This window comes from Pezoporus flaviventris, unplaced genomic scaffold (assembly GCF_033815535.1).
Source record: "Pezoporus flaviventris isolate CSIRO_AGI_PZ_B2104156 unplaced genomic scaffold, CSIRO_AGI_Pfla_v1 ptg000213l, whole genome shotgun sequence".
In the NCBI taxonomy this organism is placed as follows: Eukaryota; Metazoa; Chordata; class Aves; order Psittaciformes; family Psittacidae; genus Pezoporus; species Pezoporus flaviventris.
Genome location: NW_026892761.1, coordinates 7,549,346 through 7,567,915, shown reverse-complemented (window position 1 = coordinate 7,567,915; position 18,570 = coordinate 7,549,346). Strand labels below are relative to the sequence as shown.

At 43.8% G+C, this 18,570-nt stretch overlaps 1 protein-coding gene across 6 annotated transcripts in view; it reads left to right on the top strand.

Moving 5' to 3' along the window:
• The window catches only part of NFATC2 (nuclear factor of activated T cells 2), an 85,419-nt gene that overhangs the window by 10,793 nt on the left and 56,056 nt on the right, over positions 1-18,570 (top strand). For all 6 annotated transcript variants that reach the window (XM_061442093.1, XM_061442094.1, XM_061442092.1 and 3 more), the window contains exons 3-5: positions 580-748; positions 15,999-16,201; positions 18,249-18,421. In XM_061442093.1, coding sequence (XP_061298077.1) covers positions 580-748; positions 15,999-16,201; positions 18,249-18,421 — 545 coding nt within the window. The remainder of the gene's footprint in view (positions 1-579; positions 749-15,998; positions 16,202-18,248; positions 18,422-18,570) is intronic.

Below are 18,570 nucleotides of genomic sequence, written 5' to 3'. Positions count from 1 at the left end.
ATGGAAATCATAAGGATTATTAAGGTACATAGCTCGTAAGGATAAATGGACTTACTGTTTCAGGACATATATGAAATGTGATCTTCCAGAAGAAAAGCTGTAAATACAGAGAGAACATGCTTTATCAGTGCTGTAATGCTATAGAGAAAGGGTAAATGAGTAGTTTAGGCAGGAGCTCTCTCAACTTTTGGGCTGATATCACTACAGAAATAGAATGTTACATCTCTTGAAGTATCAGAAATTCTGTGATCACAGTTTAAGATGCACAGTAAAAGTCAAATAAGAGGGGGATCTTTGGAAAAATATAACTGCTACAGATATTTCTATGGAAGAAATAGAAATATTCTGTTCTCTTCTACAAGGATATAGGCCCATAGAAATTATTGCATTCATCCTGAATTTCAGCAGAATTTGTAATCAAGTGTGAGCAGGATAGCATGTTCTCATTGTAATTAATAGCAGACCCCTAAACATTTCAGTGGGGGCAGCGCTGCTGGGGCACTTGGAGGAAGGAGGGGTCAGGGCGGTGAGAAATCAAGTGCTAAAGCATCTCAGCTGATGTGGTCTCTCTCTGCCCAGCCTGCCCGTCCAGTCACTCCCGCCCCTCGAGTGGCCACTCTCCAGCCAGTCCGGCTCGTACGAGCTGCGGATCGAGGTACAGCCGAAGCCCCACCACCGGGCGCACTATGAGACGGAGGGAAGCAGAGGGGCCGTAAAGGCACCAACCGGAGGCCATCCCGTCGTGCAGGTAAGGGCTTGGAGAACAGCTCCATAGAGGAACAATGGGAGGGTGAGTTGTTTTCTGAAAGCTGGGGCCCGAGCATGAAAGAGGAGGACCGTGTGAACCTGGGTGTGTTTGTAGATGTGCATAAAGTGTCTGAAGTTGAACTGTGGTGAAGTCCTAGATGTTTGGAAAGCTGGTTTGGATTGATTAGCTTGCAAAGGCTCAGGAATTTAGGCAAAGTATTTGCCACCTTTTCTGGGCTGTATGTTAAACCTCCTGTGACCCAACCCTGTTGCAAGATGCCCAGCTGTCCTGAATTCCAGCTGAGCCCATTTTACCTTGATGAGACTCTTCTGCGTAAACTGGGGCTTTTTGTGAAGTTAAAAATGTACAAACGTCAACCCTGGCTTTCAGGCTACATGTTTGTAGTAACCTACCAAACTCAGATAGAGTAACTAGCAGATGGTGTTAGGTCTGAGATACCACATCCTCCTGCTGGGGATGAGGGAGGGGTTTGGAGCTGTGCTTCCTACAGAGCAAGTCCATGCAGCAGAATTGCTACCTGTGTTTCTGCATGCATCTAGCCCCTCCTGCTCTCTGATCTGTACAGCCAAGCTGTACAAGGCTCAAACACATTCTCTTGAAGTTTAAAGAAAGGCAAAGCAGCCTTCATTGGCCTGTATGGGAGCTGGATTAGGAAGGCATGGGTATTAAACTGGAGTTTCTCTAGAGTTAACAGCTGCCTTTTGCTAGAACTGTCTTTCACGTGTTTGCTTTTTCCTTAGCAATTTTCCTCCCTCCCCCCCCCCCTCTGGTTATGTAGTAGAACTTCTAATTTTAAGCCCATTTAAGTTTAGGTCAGAGAATTTCACCCACATGTAATTCCAGCTCTCAGTACATCTATTTCAGTCCAGTGCCTGGTTTATATGTAACTTGCTGACATTGTGTCCCACCTTGCATGAAGTCCTGCTTGTCATCTGTGGTAATGCTGCCTTTTTGTCATGGATATATACCACCAAAGGGAAACCTGTACTAGTGATAGTAGCTGTATGATAAGGAGACAGACAGCAGGACAAGGTAGTTATATAGCAGTGGGGGTGATCTCAAGAATGGCCTCTCTAAAGCTGTAAATATAGACAGGACATATTTTTTTCTATGTTGTAATGCTATAGAAAAAGGGTGAATGAGTCGTTTAGGCAGGAGCTCTCTTGTGATTTGGGCTGATGTCACGACAGAAACAGAATTTTTCATCTCTTTTGAAGTATTATTTATATTGCTCTAAAGGGTCCAATTCTGGTCCTAGCTATGCTGGTGAGAAGGGAAGTCATCCTACTGAAACCAGTGAACATAACCCAAGCTCACAGTGACGGAGGTAACAAACTTTGGCCCTTTGCTGAGCTGAGGGGTGGATGAGCTAAACACTTATTCTGTTGTGGAGGGTGAATTTTCCTTCCCCTTTCAGAGGGTAGCGTAAAATAATGTCTGAGTAGCTGCACTGTGGCCACGTGGGGCCACATCAGTCTTTTCACTCATTTCCTCCTCATTTCAGCCGGTGCCATTCAGGAAGGAAAGTTAGGCTTTTGGTCGGGGTTGAAAGGTGTCAGCGTGATACTGCTGGTAATGATGCATGGCAGCTGTACAGATCAGCTACAGCTTTCACTAAGCAAAGTTAGGGTGCATCCTACAGATGTTTCTGTCACACTCAGGACTGGCTAAAGCAAGCATGAACCAGGGAAATGTTAAAGTTTATGCTTGATTTTAAGCAGGTGATAAATACCACTAATTTCACTGGGTTGATTTGTGCTTAACTTCAAACATATGTTAGATAGTCCCCTGCAGCCTCACTCCCTTACAAAAATCAAGCCATAAACCGTTAAATTAATGAATTTGTTTACTTTGGTTGAGCTGGACTTACACGTATGGACTGGATATTTGAGTAAAGGGTGCAGGATTATAATAAACAGCAATCACATTTGACATACAAACTTTAATATATGCAATCTCTTTGGTTTATGAATCTGACAAACTCATAGTCTGCTGTGGTGTGTTTGGCACTACATGGATGTATGAACTGCATGGCTAATCAGCACTTGTTCTTTTCTCAGTTTGCTTACAAGTATAGTATCATTTACCTTCCCAAGATACTCCTATCAACCGGATGTTTATTGCACTAGAGGAGTTTCTCGTGACATGAGGAAATATAAGTGCTTTGTTTCCTTCCTGTAATCAATATCAATCAAAGCAGGATTTATATTTTCTGTTGGGGACAGGAACTGATATCCCTAGCTTTGTCATAATTTGCCATCAAGCTAAGGATCTTAAACTATAAATTCAATAATCCACGTTAGTTTCCCAAGCAGATGTGTCTCTGCACAGCTGTGCCTGCATCTGGGGAGAATATGGATAGTTTCTTTATGAAGGCTTATTATAAACCTGGAAGTATTCATTGGATTTGTATTCACTTTAACAAGGTTCATATGGCTGCCGAAAAATGAGATAGTTGCACCTGTATGGTTTATGACATCTGAAACTTGGGAAGGCTTGTAAAATCCAAAGCTTTCATGTCATAAGTCATTTGGCTTTAAGTTTTCTTTTCTTTTTTTTTTTTTTCCCCTTCTTTCCCCCCAAGAAATTTCAACTTTTGTTAACTTTCTTGAATCCAGTGCTATCTCTTAGACGTTTGGAGTTAAATATTGAGAAGCCAAGCTTGCCCTGAGTGGGAGAAGCCTGATGGGATTTAAACTGAGGCTGAATGTCCCAATCATGTCCCACACGTTTTACACCCATTTTCGATATGCTGCTTTTCCACTATTTTGATTACCTTTTCTAAAATAGAATCTTGTAAAAAAACCAACCAACTTAACCCTCTATATGAGTAGTTACCCAGCTGAAGCTTCTGGAGGAAGAGATGCTGGCTAGTTGTTGCTGTGCAGTGTTGGCCCGCACTACTTACTTTTTGTAAACTGCATTTTGCATGCAAGTTTCTTCTTTTGGGTGCTCTGAAGCTAAAGACCAGCAGATCTCATATCCTCCAGGCCTTATCTTGTGGTTTATCTTTCTGATGCTGCTTCCTCATCTTCACGTGTCTAGCCCCGAGAGTTTGTGCTGGAGACCCTGCACCAGTTGTGCACTCCAAGTATGATAGGAGAAGAGTCTGGTTAATCAAAACCTCTGACTAGATGGGACACACACCAGAGGGCATTTACTTTGTTTGCCTGGGGGAGGAAGAGAGGAGTGCTGCACGCCATCTAAATCATAAACCATCTAGAGTCACATGGAGAAGCTTAGGCTCCCAGTTTAGGTGTTCTGAGTCACTCTGCAGAGGAAACCAGCTTGCTGTTGACTATAGAGAAACTCAAGCTTCTATTTTAGGGATGCAAGTTGAATACCACTGTGAGTATCCCTGAGATGTTAAGTCATTGAGAACAGCAAGGAAATGCTGCATAGCAAGGACAAAGTTTGTATGCACCTACCACCTTGCAGGTCCATCTGGTCATTGAGACCACAGAGGAAGGGTAGGCATGATTGGATTCCAGCTCTTTTTCATCAGAGTTGAGGGACAGCTGCTTATTTGTACCCAACTGCTCCAGTCAAGTTTCTGAGAGAGACTGTTCATTAGGAAAGGCAGTGACTGCTCCTATGAGAAGAGCTTACGGATGTGATTGGAATACAGGTGGCAATCCAAATACAAATCTTCCTTTGCTCAAGTTCACCCTGCGGCAGCATGCCCTGCCAAGAGGAGTAAAAATCTCCATCTTTGCATGCTTTTAAGCAAACAGCTGCTAGGAAGGAATTGATATATTTGAATTCTGTTTGGGACAGGAGAGATGAACTAGATGGTTCCTTGAGATCTCTCCCAGCATTATTTTCAATTATCCTTCTAGGAGCTCCTACCTCTTAAAAGGAAAGTAAAATGTTGGGGTTGTTGGCATTGCTCAGTATCCTGTTGTCCAGGGGAAACAGGGGATGTGGTAGCACTTGAGTAACACTCAATGTCTCTCACCTACTGCCCACAGGAAAATGTGGTGATAAGAACCTCTGCTGCAAGGGGAGACAGATTTTTCAGTTCTTCATCAAAGGTTCTCCTGTCTTTAAGGCAGTGATGAGAAGGAAAGACCTTCAGTAGCAAAGGTTGGGTCTAGATGAGCTTCACCCCGTGGTCAAGCAGAATCTGTGGTACCTTAAAAGCCATAAAAACACTATTTTGAAGATAATCATTAAACCTAGCGGTTCTGGTTTTGACCTACTGCTTTGCATGAAGCCACATTCTTTGCCCAGTTGTGTGGTGTTTCAGGGAGTTCTAAGCAGAGCTCTTGTCCTTCCTTCTAGGAGAGTGGAGGGGGAAGGAAAAGCTTTTAGGGAAGATGAGCAGTTGATCTATGGAAATGATTGTCCAGCTGTACTCTGGCTAGTTGATCTGTATTCAGTTTATTAGAAGTGGTTGCTTTTACTTATGTTGCAGCCCATGGGTATAAATGAGGCAAGCCCATTTCACATCACAGTCTTCCCACATTCTGAAGTCATCAGGGGTCCTTAGAGGTGATCAGTGTGAGATGAAAGTGTAATTTACTGCTGCCTTCACCTCATGTAATTGAGAGCAGTGACACAGGGCATCAGTTTCAGATGTGCATCTGTCACGGGCTGTAAAGAGGCTGAGGTATACTTGTTAAAACTCTGTTTATGAGAACTCAGCCAAGTCTCAGGGTCAAAGGGTAAATATATGCTTTTTTACTCTTTGTTTTTCTTATTTCTGTTTTTTTCCCCCAAGCATCTAGGTTTTGGCCTCACCTTGGGGAATCCTTGGGGAAGCTGCTGTTTTACACAGCTCTTCAGCACAGTAATTTCTAGGCATATTCTCAAAGGACTGTGCCTAACTGGCATTTTTTTTATTGCTGTCTTAGCAAGTCTTTTTCCTGATGCATCGATTTCCTAACTTATCTTTACAAAGGGCTCAAATACTTCTGAATGAAAACCAGCACATAAGTAATCAGTAGCCCATTTGCATCTCTCACTTTGTTTCTCTCACTTTAACCACATCATCAACTCTATTCTACATCAACAAACCTGCTTTTTTTCCCTCACTGCTTGTGTCAGATAATCAAATCCATTCAGTACACCTGAGGCTGCAGTGTTCGAAAGCAGCTGAGGATGTTGGTCACTGGAGACCCCGTTTTCCAAGGCAGCACTTTGCCCAGAGGACATCCTGCATCAGTGGTCCCTGACTTGGGGTGGGGAAAAACCCACTCCTCAGCCAGAAAAGTTGCACCTTCTTGCAGGTGGAGGTTCAGGTGCTCGGGCAGCCCTGAACTGAGCCAGTTGAGTCCGTGTCTGGGATATTATTCAGGTCTTGGTGGCTGGTGGAGCCACTGCCTCCTGCCTTTAGGTGACAGCTCAGTGGCTTGGGGACTTCTCCAGGAAGCATTCCTGTGACCTGCTTCAGCAGCTGCTGCGTTCTGGGGTCTTTGTTTAGTCAGATGTGGTGGGCTAAACTGAGTAACAGGGCTGGGAGAGAGAGTGATTGTTTCCTTCAAGTCAGAGCACTGGGGACTCCTCCTTCCACATTTTCACTCTGCAGCAGGAGGAGATATCACAAGTGGACTGAGACTTCAGTCCCTGCCTGTTGCTGCTATCTTAAAATCACCTGGGAGTTGTATTTAGTCAAGAAAAGCGCTGCCAATGCAGATGTCATGGACATCACTGTGGTCTTCAGTCTCTTCTATTCTTTGCACACACAGCGTCAAAAGCTGTTGACAGTTCCTCTAACAGAGGTTCAGGAACAGTAACCTTCAGCATGGCAGTAATGGGCAAACCGGGCACAGCTGGCCTTCCACTGGCAGCAGTGAACAGGGAAAAGGATGTCCTCCCATTTTCAGAAGGAAAGGGGAGGAGGTAATTCTTCTATGAGCTATCATCCTACTGCCAGAATTAAATCTCCTTTACTGGCTTCATTGTAGTGGTAAAAATTAAATACATTACCCAGCTGTTTAACTGAGTACAACATCCAACCATAGACCAGGTCTACAAAAACTGGTGCTCAAGTGGAGGACAGCGGAGGGCACAGGGTACCCCAACCCATCACGTGCCTGTGTGTGCTAGTCTCCTGCTCGCTTCTCTTTGAAATAGGAGAGGTGTATGGAGGGGGGCTCCTGTCCAGCACAGCTGCCCCAACCGTTTCCATTGGTTTTAGCTTTTAAAATTGTGGTGACTTCCACTGCCTTCGTTTTATTTCTTTTCTTTTTTATTAAAAAGAAGCTGCAATAATAGAGTTGTCAATGGAGCACACAGGAGCTGCTTTACAATAACAGGCGTATGTTCTACTTTCCTTTTATATTTGAATTTTGCCATGTGTGTTTTCTTGTGGTTTTGAATTCAAAAGAGACATTGTTTTCTAGCCTAGGCTTCCCATGGGGCCCTGATTTCTAACTGTATGTGACTTCCAACATTCAACTAATTCCTTTGTGTGTTAGTGAAACCAGAACCTTTGATGGAAACTCAAAACCAAATCACAGCTTGATACTGTGATTCACACTCTCACAAGTTGGGCTGGGCTGGAGATGTGCTTCTGCTGCAATTCAAACCAGCCTGCCCAGGAAGATTTACTGTTGGTACATCAACATCAAGGGAGTTGAACTGGTCCTTTTCTGCCCACCTTCAGCAAAGGGGAAGTCCAAGGGATGAAGCCCTGTGTGTTTGCATTTCCATGGGCAGGCTGTCCTGGACTTGCATGATGGAGCCAGCTTGTGCTGTGCAACTAAGGTGAGAAGAGAACTGCTGGGTAACAGTGCAGATAATTAGTTACTGGGAGAATTTAACCAGAGATAAGTTGTGCCCTCTCTTGCTTGAAGTCTTTAAACTGGGTCTGCATCCCTCAGTGAAAGGGATGCTGTCACCCAGATATTATGGCTGAGTGAGTGCAGCTTGCCCCTAAGGGAAGAATAGGCAGGATAGCTCTAGGGTGCAGGGCAGTGAACCAAGTACCTGTGGCATTTTCCCATGTGCCAAGCTGCTTTGGGTGAGAGGTGAGTGACACGTTCTCATTGAAACTTTTGAGCCCATTTCAGAGTATGTTTCTTTTCATAAAAAGTAATTTTGGCAGAGGTATGGGGAAGGAGGATTTACCAACTGGTTTGAGGGTGATGCCTGTGCTATGCAGAAAGCTTGGGTTATTCCTTGGATTAGAAAGGATTAGAAATATGCCTGGATTAGGCATATGTAAGATTTAGGCTACTTTTTCATGTATGCTGTCACTGCAGGAATGTACATGGGGGAGTCTGTGCAGTAAACCCAAGCTGGAATTTGTGGCTGTTTGCCATGAATGTGGATGCTTCCAGCACAGCAGTAACACTGACATAACTCATCCTGTTCAGGATGCACTTGAATATCCACAGAAGTCCATGCAGGGTAGATAGTGTCCTGTAAACTCACATCTGAGCTGTCTGTTCATGGGCTTCACCACACAGCTAAACTGCCAGTGCCTCCCTCCCTCTCTCAAGACCAGCATCTATTGAACTGGAAGTGGCTCATGCCAAGTGGTGACTTGTGCTTGGGTCTCCTGTGTCTTGGGCGGTGTTGTGCTCATGGGGCTGATCGCTGTTCAGGGGAAGGGGACTGGACTCCTCCTGCTGCTGCTCCTCAGTGAAAATTTTCTAGGGTTTCTATTTCATTCTGAAACAACTGTTGAAACCCCGATGCTTCCAGCAGACCTGAGTTGTTCTCCCTCTTGAGCTTGCCTTGTGTTACGGGTTTCAACATGAGGAAGAAATTGGGGAGGAGAGAGATTTCTGGGACTTGCTTTTTTTGATTCTTCTTTCTTTCTTTTCTCTCTAAAATGCTTTTTGGCCTAGAATCTTTCCGAAATCTGGCTGACATTCAGTCAAATAGCCAGAGCTTGGGTATGGTTCCTGGACCCAAACCCACCTCTCAGGATGCCCAGCACTAACTCCTGGCAGAGGGCTCAGCTCAGGGGATCTGGTTCAGTGCAGCCATATCAATCATCTCAGGCTGAACTGAGTAACTGCAAGATGCTCTTGCTGCTGTCCCGTCTTGCCCATTGTCAGCGTGGTTGCTGTCAAATTTTGTGGCGTATCTTGGTTGCATAGCATGATGCTCCTGGGGCTGCATCACACCCAGCTATGCAGACTTGATCTCTGAATCCCTGTATATGTACATATGCAGCAGTCATATGCATAGTGTTTCTTTTAAACTTTCAGCCAAGGTAGTCAAAGCATCTTGAAAACAGGATCAGCTCTTCACAGGGTAGGGAAACTGAGGCACAGAGAGGAAACAACTTGTTTATGTTGCAATGTGAGGTCAGTATCCGGACTGTTGGGAACAAAACCCCCAAGAGCTGCCATCAAAGTCTGAGACCTGCATTTTAACCCCATCTGAAAGCAGATATCCCAGTTAGGCGCTGGGAGTCTGGTTGTCATTTGCTGTAAGGAGCAGCAGAGCAAATGAGATTCAGGCCTTGGAATTTTGACAAAATTGTCACCAAAATAAGAAACACTTAAAACTGAGTATAATAAAAACTCATCATTTAGCAGAATCAGATGTTCAAAGAATTATCTTTGGAGGCCTTCTTAGACTGCTTTGGTAAGGAGCAAAAAGCACCAAGGCAGAGATTTCCTTCTGGTTTGCGTTCTTTTGCTATGTCCCAAGTACATTAAATTGAACAAAAACATGTGACAAGATTCAAGTTTGTTGCTCAATGTCAGCTCTAACTGAAGCAGGCAGGCAAGCTGCTACATGATATGGTGTCTGGATGAAGTCTTTGTCTTAATTACTGACAGCTATTGATATACCAGTCTTCCTGAACAATACAGTGAAATTTTCCATCTTGGTAGGAATACTGCTGTTCCCCCAGAATGCTTGAAATTGCTGCAATCAAAGGGTATTAATAATGAGAATTAATGATCAAATCCGAGATGCAAAGCTGCTTCCACCAGGAAGGGAGTAGAGGGGCACCACAGCAGCACTGTTCTAAGCTGGGGCACATCTTCCTCTTGTCTGCTGTCTGAAAATACTTTTTGGCTCAGAAAACAGCCTCGGGGCTGATGAAGAGTCTGAGCAGGGCAATAGTTTGTGGTGTCAAAAGCTCTGAGACAGGGGTTCAACTCTGTAACCTCTTGCTGTTTGTAGAGGAAGGTGGGCGTTGGATGAGCTGGGCCTCCTTGCGAGGGCAGTGGTGCCACAACCACGTGCCGCTCCTGGTGAGCTGTTCGGTGCTTTCTTATCTCCTTGTGTACAGCAGGAAAAGGGAAGCAGTAGGAGGAAGTGATTTCTCACGCGGCTTTGTATTTGCTTCTAATTAAACGTTGCTGGTCAAGCTCTGTTTTCCCACTTTTCAGTACTGGCCCGGGATGGTCCCTCTGAATCACACCGGCGCTGTTCTCACAGCTGGCCACACACATGCACGCCCAGTCTGGGGGGAAGCTGGAGTGACTTCCACAGGGAGATAGCAAGTAATATGCAGCAGTTAATGGAGTAAGCCTCGTGTTACAGTGAGCTGAAGCAAGCAAGAGAACTGATTACTTTCAAGCAAATAAAATCGCCAAGACTAGAGAATTCATTCTCCAGTTTTATATTTTCCTTCTGGCAGCAGCTTGCATTGTCTAGACAGGAAGATGTGTGCAATCAACTTTAAAGATGCAGCTTTATACCTCCCAGGGGAGAAAAAACTAAATTCCTGACAGACAAAGCTCTTTTGGGATGAATGGGAACCAAATTACTCTCTTCTTCTCTCTAAGGAAATCAGCCTCTGTATTACACAGGTTCTTAGAGGCTTTTCTGAAACCTGTCAATTGAAGAGGCAAAGGCAGAAGCTTGCAGTGCCAGTGGAAGCTGAGGTGCTATGGCTGGTGAGATGTGTTACCACGCACTCATGCTGTTTGCAGAATGAGGTCAGCAATGCCTGCAGCAAGACAGAGCACAGGGGGACAGAGACTTCTGGTTTCTCACTGCACTTTGGCTGCCCATCCCCTGTGGGGAAAAATCATTGCACCTTTCTGCCCTTGCTTCCCCATGTAAGAATAAGGAGTTATCTCCTGTGAAGCCTCCTTTCTCTTGCCAATAATATAATTCTGTATAAAATATTATTTAAATTCAACTAAAGGTGTCCAAGATTCAAAGATCTAAATTCTGCAGGTTTTACTAAATTCCCTCTGTATATGCATATGTTGTATCTGTAGGTGACTACCTATAGAATCTTTAAGGAATTAACCTCTCTTTCTGCCTGTGCTGTCAATTAATCACTTGGTTATAACTAAGCAGTGTTGCAGGCTTCACTTGTGCAAAGGGATTTGCTGTTTGTGCAGCCCTGTGTTTTTAAACCTCCTAGCCAGAGGCAGTGCCAGCTGTGTGGATGCAAGGTTTGGTTCATCTGAACGCTGAGGTAGGGAATGATTTAGATGTGAATTTTAAACTCTGGCTTTAAGTGCTTGTGCATTTTGAGCTGGGGTCTTTGTAAGAACTCGGTTTTGAAATAGCACAGGGTTAAAAAAAAGTGTTGTTTCATATGCCTCATGTGTGGTCTCGATGGTTGCGATTGCTGGTACTGTCACAGGAGTTGTGTTCAGGTGGGTAACTGGGCTGCCAGTACACAGGAGCTAAATTTTTTGCATGCAGAATTACACACGTGCCATTCCTGAAAATGGCACTTCAATAGCCCCCTCTCCCAAATTTGCCTGGTATTGATCCACAGGTGGAGTGCAGAATGAATGAATTTTATTTATGCAGAGGAGAGCCAATGATTTTAATCATGCCACACATTTCCATTTTGTTTAGAAACCAAATTGTAGCAGCAAACCAAACAAGAAAAGTCTTGTTTTCTGAATGATGTTATTTGTTTATCTGCCAAAGTGCTTTGCATTTCCTCAGGTCACAGACCAGCCCATGTCTGGCTATGGTAATATTGTAAGAGTTATGCAAAAGCAAAGTTTAAGAAAAATCTTTCAACTGAAAGAAATAGGATCTTAAAATCCCAAAATAGAGTATGGAAAGGTACACATCATGTCTGGCTTCTCTTTCCCCTTGTGGCAAATGTGACTCAAAGGAGTTGGGTTTTTTCCAGCTCGATCTGTGTACAGTTTGGGGGAGTTTTATTGTGAATAGGTCACCTTATAATACACAAAAATATTTCCTCCCAGAGTTCTGTATTCATAAATCTCTCTCGATTCTCACTCTCTAGAAACTGAAATCTGGATGATTTTGTTTTCTTCATGGAAAGAAGAGTGAAAAAGAGTGAAGGACCACCTTGGCGTGGGGCTGGTCCCCTGTTCTTGTCTGTGCTGCATCTCCTGCTGCAGCTCCCCTCAGGCAGCTGCAGGGCAAGCTGCTGTCCCCCTTCTGTCAGCTGAGCAGAAGAGTAGGACTGAAAACCTGAGACTTTAGAGCATTGTGGTTGTTGCTAAAGAAGGAAAGAAAAAGAATTTCAAAGTAGTTATTTAAAAAATGTTTTCAGTCTTCACTTCTCTGTAGGATTCTTTAAGGGCCACTTTTACTTCTTTGCTCTACCAAAGAACAGATTGGCATTATGGTTAAATACTAAAGCAGCTGCCTAGCATAGTGGAGGTGTTTATTGAGAGTACCATAGTTCTTTTTTGAGGAGGGAGCATAGATCTGAAACCTACCTTTAATGTGTTCTTTCATTCTAGCTCATGATGATTTTTTTCTATATAAAAATATATCACAAAACACTAATTTCTGTCCCTGCACAGTAGGGTTAGCATCACTGTAACACTGATAAATAGAGAGGTTGCATGACATGACTGAAGCTATGTAGTAAATTGGTTGCAGAGCTGGGTGTAAAACTGATTTTAAAGTTCCTGGAGCATTTCTGTGGGTTGTCCATCTTTGTCTTTTGTTCCTAAGTCACCCTGATGAGTTCTTGGCAAGTGAAAGGTAGATGGAAATGTTTATGGCAAATGATCATCTATAATATCCTTTAAAACTTAATCAGTTAGCTCAAGATAAGGACACACCCTTTTATTATGGGGATGCTTTTCACTTTCATATATATTTTTCTCTTTGTATTTCATTTTATAAAGCTATTTTGATTTGACAATGAAGTCATCCCAAAGAATTGCCATAATGCCATAAATTACCAAATAATTATATTACTTTCTTCCACTGATCAAACAATTTATTTCAAATCTGGTCCTCCAGAGGAACAGAAATCCTTTTACTACGTGTTTTATACCCCTTTGTCCAGCAGATGAAACAAACATTGCCATATGAACATGCAATCAATTCTTCTCTTCATTAAGTATGTATACATTTATACAGACACACACTCACGCACATATGTATTATTAGAAGACCATGAGTATTTTTGCCTTGGGAACTCATTCTATACATGAGCAAACACCACTCAAAATTACTTTTAAAGGTGGCCAGTATTAAAAACTGTGTATGTAGCCAGTTCTGTTACAGCTGCTACTGACTGTGCTCACTGGGGGCAAATTTTCCTTTGTAATTTATTATCTGTTTTCCTCCATTCCAGTCTCTCACCTAGAACTCTGGGATTTTGCTCTGCCAGGAGGGAGGGTAGAGTGAAAGCTGCTTTGCTGTCATTGTAGTAACTGCTCCAGCCCAAAGGATGCTCTTGTCATCTTAGCTGGATCCACAAAGAATTACTCTGTCAGGCGTGACAATAAACATGCTCAGTACTTAAAAAATGCTCTTCTCTCCTCCCTCTCCCCTTGTAAAGACAAAATGGCTTTTGCTCATACAATGGCTTTTTATTGAAGGCCAGGAAATCTTGGATTTTGAAAGTACCATGCTTAGGATGAGTTTCAGTATGGCTCCCAGAGGACCTGGGCTTAATGTGCCTCCATGGAAAAATAGGGGGTGATTCTTGCATTCATGCCTATTCCAAGTAGATCTATCATTTTGACCTCTGTTGCCTTTAATCTTCCATACACTCTATCCATTTTTAAATCTCCCCATGGCTGCCATCGTATACATCACATTCTTGGCAGTGCTGCTTCTCCAGTACCAACCCTTATGCTTGCAGTCCGGCTCCACTCCTCCAGCTAGCTCCCAGAGCCAACTGGCATGTCTGCACAAAGCCTTGTACCCTGTTTTCCCTCCTCACCATCTCCTGAAGCTCTGTGCGAGTGAGTTATCGTAGGTGCCTGAGCTGCGGCCGGGCTGGATTCTGTAATTCTTTCTTGCACAACTCTCACTTAAGGCCTGTTGACTTCAATGGGGCTATTCATGTAAGCGGAGGCTACAAATTCAGGCCCTTGGGTTGTAAGGTCTCTGGGGCATAGGCCCTGTCTTTGTATGCCTTGCAAATATGTGCTAGATGAGTAATGATAGCTCAGAAGAGTGAGTGTCGCTTTACATTTGCCATACTGGAGGAAGGTTGCCAGGATTGCACTGATGCTGCTTGTGGTCCCCTTCCAGGGGGGAATTAATCCTTCTGTGCAAAGATACCTCCTGCTGACTGGTGAAAAGAAAAAAAAAAAACTGGTTTAGCCATGAATACCATTAGCTTAATCTTCTTTTCTCTGATCTTCCAGTACTATTTGTTTTGTATGGCTTCATCAAGGTTTTGTATGTGGACAGAATAATTGAAAACAAATTTAGCATGTCTCAGACCATAAAGTTCCCTTTCAGCTAGATCACTAGCTGTGCGGTAGATAAATGTCTGGTTTTCATTTTTGGTTATGTGAGAATGGTTTGATTTGTAATTTTGAATGTTAATATAGAAGAGGAAATTTCCTCGTCTCCTGGTCTATGGAGGCATTCTGGGTTTCTTGCTTCTCTTGCAGCAAATGCTGTTTATAAAAAGGTTATTTAGTACAGAAGAGTATGTTTATGTCCTTGAACCCTAGAGGCCCCACTCTCTAAGGTCAACTAAGACCTCCTTGTGCTGTACAGTCACAGCAAAAATGCCATCTCTACCTATACAGATGGTATTTTAATGCAGTGCAAGAGGATGGCTGAGGGTGAGCCAACAACTGGAGGAAGGGTGAGTTTCTCAGAGCAGTGAATCAAGACCAGTCCATCTAAGTGATTTCAGGAGAACAAGAACATACTTTCTGTTAATACCTCTTAAGAATTCTGCAGACAGGGAGATTTGTAGGGTGGAGATGTAGGTACTAAAAGGGAGCATCCTCCCTGGGCGAAGAGGCTGATGAGCAGAAAATGTAATGCTGTGAGTGTTGGAGAAGTTGATGCTGGTGTTTGGGGCTGGATTTAGGAAGTTTTGAAATAGGTGTTGATAACTGGGTAGAAAATGAGACATCAGAGGGCAAAGAGAAGAGTAGAACTTTGAAGATGAAGGCAGGCAGCTTATGTCTGGTATGAGGGGGATGGGAAGCGGGAGAGTTGGGAAGCTTGGTGATACGAGCGAAGTGGGAGGTTGGAAGCACAATCCTTCTGGCTGGGTTTGAAATGGGTTTGAGCTGGGGCAAGGCTGTGAGTGCCAAAGCCAGAGAAAGGGATGTGGCAGGGATCATTAGTTTCTGAAATGTTTATACATGGTTTAACTTTTCAGTCCTCAAAATCACAGGCACATTCACTAGATACTTCCTGTTTAAGGGGGAAAAGAATGTCATTTGTTTTAACTGCAGTTGAAGTAGGAATCAAAAGCTGAGCTGAGGCAAAGAAATTTTACTGAATGTTAGGCTGGACAGAAAGTAGGGTTTGCAAGTTGAGTGTCACATAGGGACTGGTTTAAAGCCCCTTGTGTCAATAGGCATCTTCCATTAGCTTTGACAAGGTCTGGAGAGGGTGCATATGAGAGTACTATGTGTATAAATGCAAGCCAGAGACTTCTGTCCTTACTGTGTTTCCTGCTGACAGGAAGCAGGAATCACTGCCCAAGGCTGCAGGTGGAGGGAGTCAACATGGCTTTGCAGTTTTATCCACCCCACAGAGAAAAATCCTTTGAACCTCATTTAGGAATCAGTCACTGCAAATTACACAAGTGTACTCAAAAATGTGTCTTTTGAGGGGATTTATCAGTCTGTTTTGGAGACAACAAATTTCTGGTAATCAAGAGCTTGTCTGGTATTTTTTTGTCTTGATATATTTAGTATAATAACTATTAATTGCATGTTTTCCATTATCTCGCTTCCCTATGTATTGTGGACTCCAACAAATACTTTTAAGAGGATGTTTGTCTCTGAGAGTAGGAGAGTCTGTACTACAGATAGCTTTATGTTTTTCTCCATATCTGTATATATGTCTGTAGATAATTTGGCTTCCTGACATGAAGGCATTGCAAGCCCTGTGTGTGATAATAGATTATTTAATGTCTTGCCAGCTTCACGGTTACATGGAGAGCAAACCCTTGGGCCTTCAGATCTTCATTGGGACAGCAGATGAACGGATACTTAAACCTCACGCTTTCTATCAAGTCCATCGCATAACGGGAAAAACCGTCACCACCACCAGCTATGAAAAAATCATTGGCAACACCAAAGTTTTAGAGATCCCATTGGAACCCAAAAACAACATGAAAGCAACGTAAGCACATTGCTTTTTATTAACAAGGTTGAGGAGGATTAAATTGTCATTTGAAGTTCCTTCTCCTTGGAAGGAGTCACTTAAATGAATAATGATGCCTGCTCTGGACGTACTCTCCTTTCCAAAGCATTGGAATGATATACGAGTGTAAGATCCTTTTTAAGAGCACATAAGCAGCAGTTACAAGCACCTAGGTAAAAGCTGCTTACAGAGTTACCAGTCATCAGCTGACGATGCAGGTATTTTTTACTCTTAACACCAATTGACTGTATTGCAATCATGTGTCATCTTCAGTGTTAGAATGGGGCACCAAGGAAAACAAGATTCTGATCTAAAGTCCTTTTGCTGCAGGGACACAATGAGTAGCAAGGAGCAGTAGGCAGTGGAGGAAAGGTGTGCAATTCATTTTGGATTTGAAGGAATAGAAAATATCTCTTCTGAACTCAGCCAAGTTTCTCTGGCCATGAAATTGCAGTCTCCCGTTGTAATAGGTTAACAGAAAAGCAAGTACAGGCACATCTTTTCTGTATTACTCCCTCCAGTTTTATGGAGGCAGAGGGATGAGGCGGGCACCAGACTGAAACTTCAGGCTTGAACGTGTGCCAGGCAGCAAGAGAGTGATTGCTCTGCAGAGGGAAGAGCTGTATCTCCATCCTTCAGAGGATACTGACAAAATTAGCAGAGCAGCTGTGTTTTTAAGCCCCCTGTTCCATCACAAAATGCACATTCTTTCTTTATACACAAACTTTTTTTGGTCAGAAAAGTCAGAAAATATACCTCATTCCTAACAAGTAACCCCGGAGTAATAAACCCTTGCACACAAACAATGGTGAGGAACAACGTGGGTGTAGGAAACAGCTTGGGGTTTATGCCTCCCAAAATGTGATTTTAATTCATATCAAAAGAAGAAGAATGGTCTGTCTTTAAAATTGATATCAAAATGGTTTGTCAGTGCCTGTTTAATAGCAGTGCTCACTGCATCCTCTGAGGAGTGTTGCTGAGCTGAAGAGCTTAGGTTCTCTAAATATTAATTGCCACATTCTCTTAAGTGTGGCAAGTGTGTTTGCTGGGTTACGCTGGACTCTTAACAAGTTAACCTGCACTTACACCAACTTTAAGTTGCAGTGCTGGTTCAAGCAATCCTAATCTCTTTATTGCTGCTCAGCCCCATTCTGCTTTCTACACCCTCCCTTTCTGCAGGGACTTGGTGAATGGGAGCAGAGAACCATTTTCTGCTCTGCCAGGCTATTGCTTTGCTGGGAACAACATTCCTGGGCTCTGGAGGATGACACAGTGACCTGGGCCAGGGCAGGAGAGGCCAGCTCTAGTGGTAGCACCTACTTTGTCCCAGAGAAGGAGAGAGCAGTCTAGTTGCTGCTTTGGAGTTGAATTCAGTGCTTGCATTACAAACTGAGGGAAGATGTGCCTGGGTGGTACATACAATTAGCTGCTTCAACTGCTGTGATTCCCGTGGAGCTGAACTAATTTGCCCACATGCAGGCAATAGCTGCTGTGCAGTCTCTAGACACTGAGCTGTTTGGAGAGCTGGTGGTGGAGGCTTTCATGCTCTCTAGCTCACAGAGGGCTGCAGCACAGGCTCAGCTTATTGCCTGCCCCAGTGTGCACTTCTGGTTCTGGTTCACTCTCCCTGTCCCAGCATGCTGGGATGAGCTTTGCCATGTTTTCCCTTCTGCTTAGCACAGAGGGGAAACAAGACTTGGGGGTTTAATGTTTGGAGAGTGGCTTCTGCTGTCACCAGGGTAAAGGCCACCCCTAGCCCTCAGCTGGAACATGCTTGGGACCCACTGAGCCACCAGGCCCAGGTCCCTTGGGGATGGTCCAGCAGCATCCCTCACTCACTGTATGTCTGGGATTTCTTCCCCTGGAATTGCTGAAATGGCAATATCTAGATCCTAAGTTGAGCAGTATTTGGAGCTGCTCTTAACCCAGGGATCAAAGCAAACCAGCTTAATCCTCTTGACTGTCACCTATTTCCAAACTATTTGAGAGCAGCAGTGTTAAGCTAAACAGCATGTGTGTTTGGCAGCATTGACTGCGCAGGGATTTTGAAGCTGAGGAATGCAGACATTGAGCTGCGCAAGGGAGAGACAGACATTGGCAGGAAGAACACCCGCGTCCGGCTTGTCTTCCGTGTGCACATCCCTGAGTCCAATGGCAGGATCATCTCTCTGCAAGCAGCATCAAACCCCATCGAGTGCTGTAAGTATCTCCTGAGATTTGATCCTTCTCTGTCTTCGTAACAACGAATGTCATGTCCCTCTGCTTCATGCTGATGCAGTGGAAAAATCCCAATGTCCTCAGATAGACTCAAAGTGCTCTGTTTTTCCTGCACACTGGGTCTGTGCCAC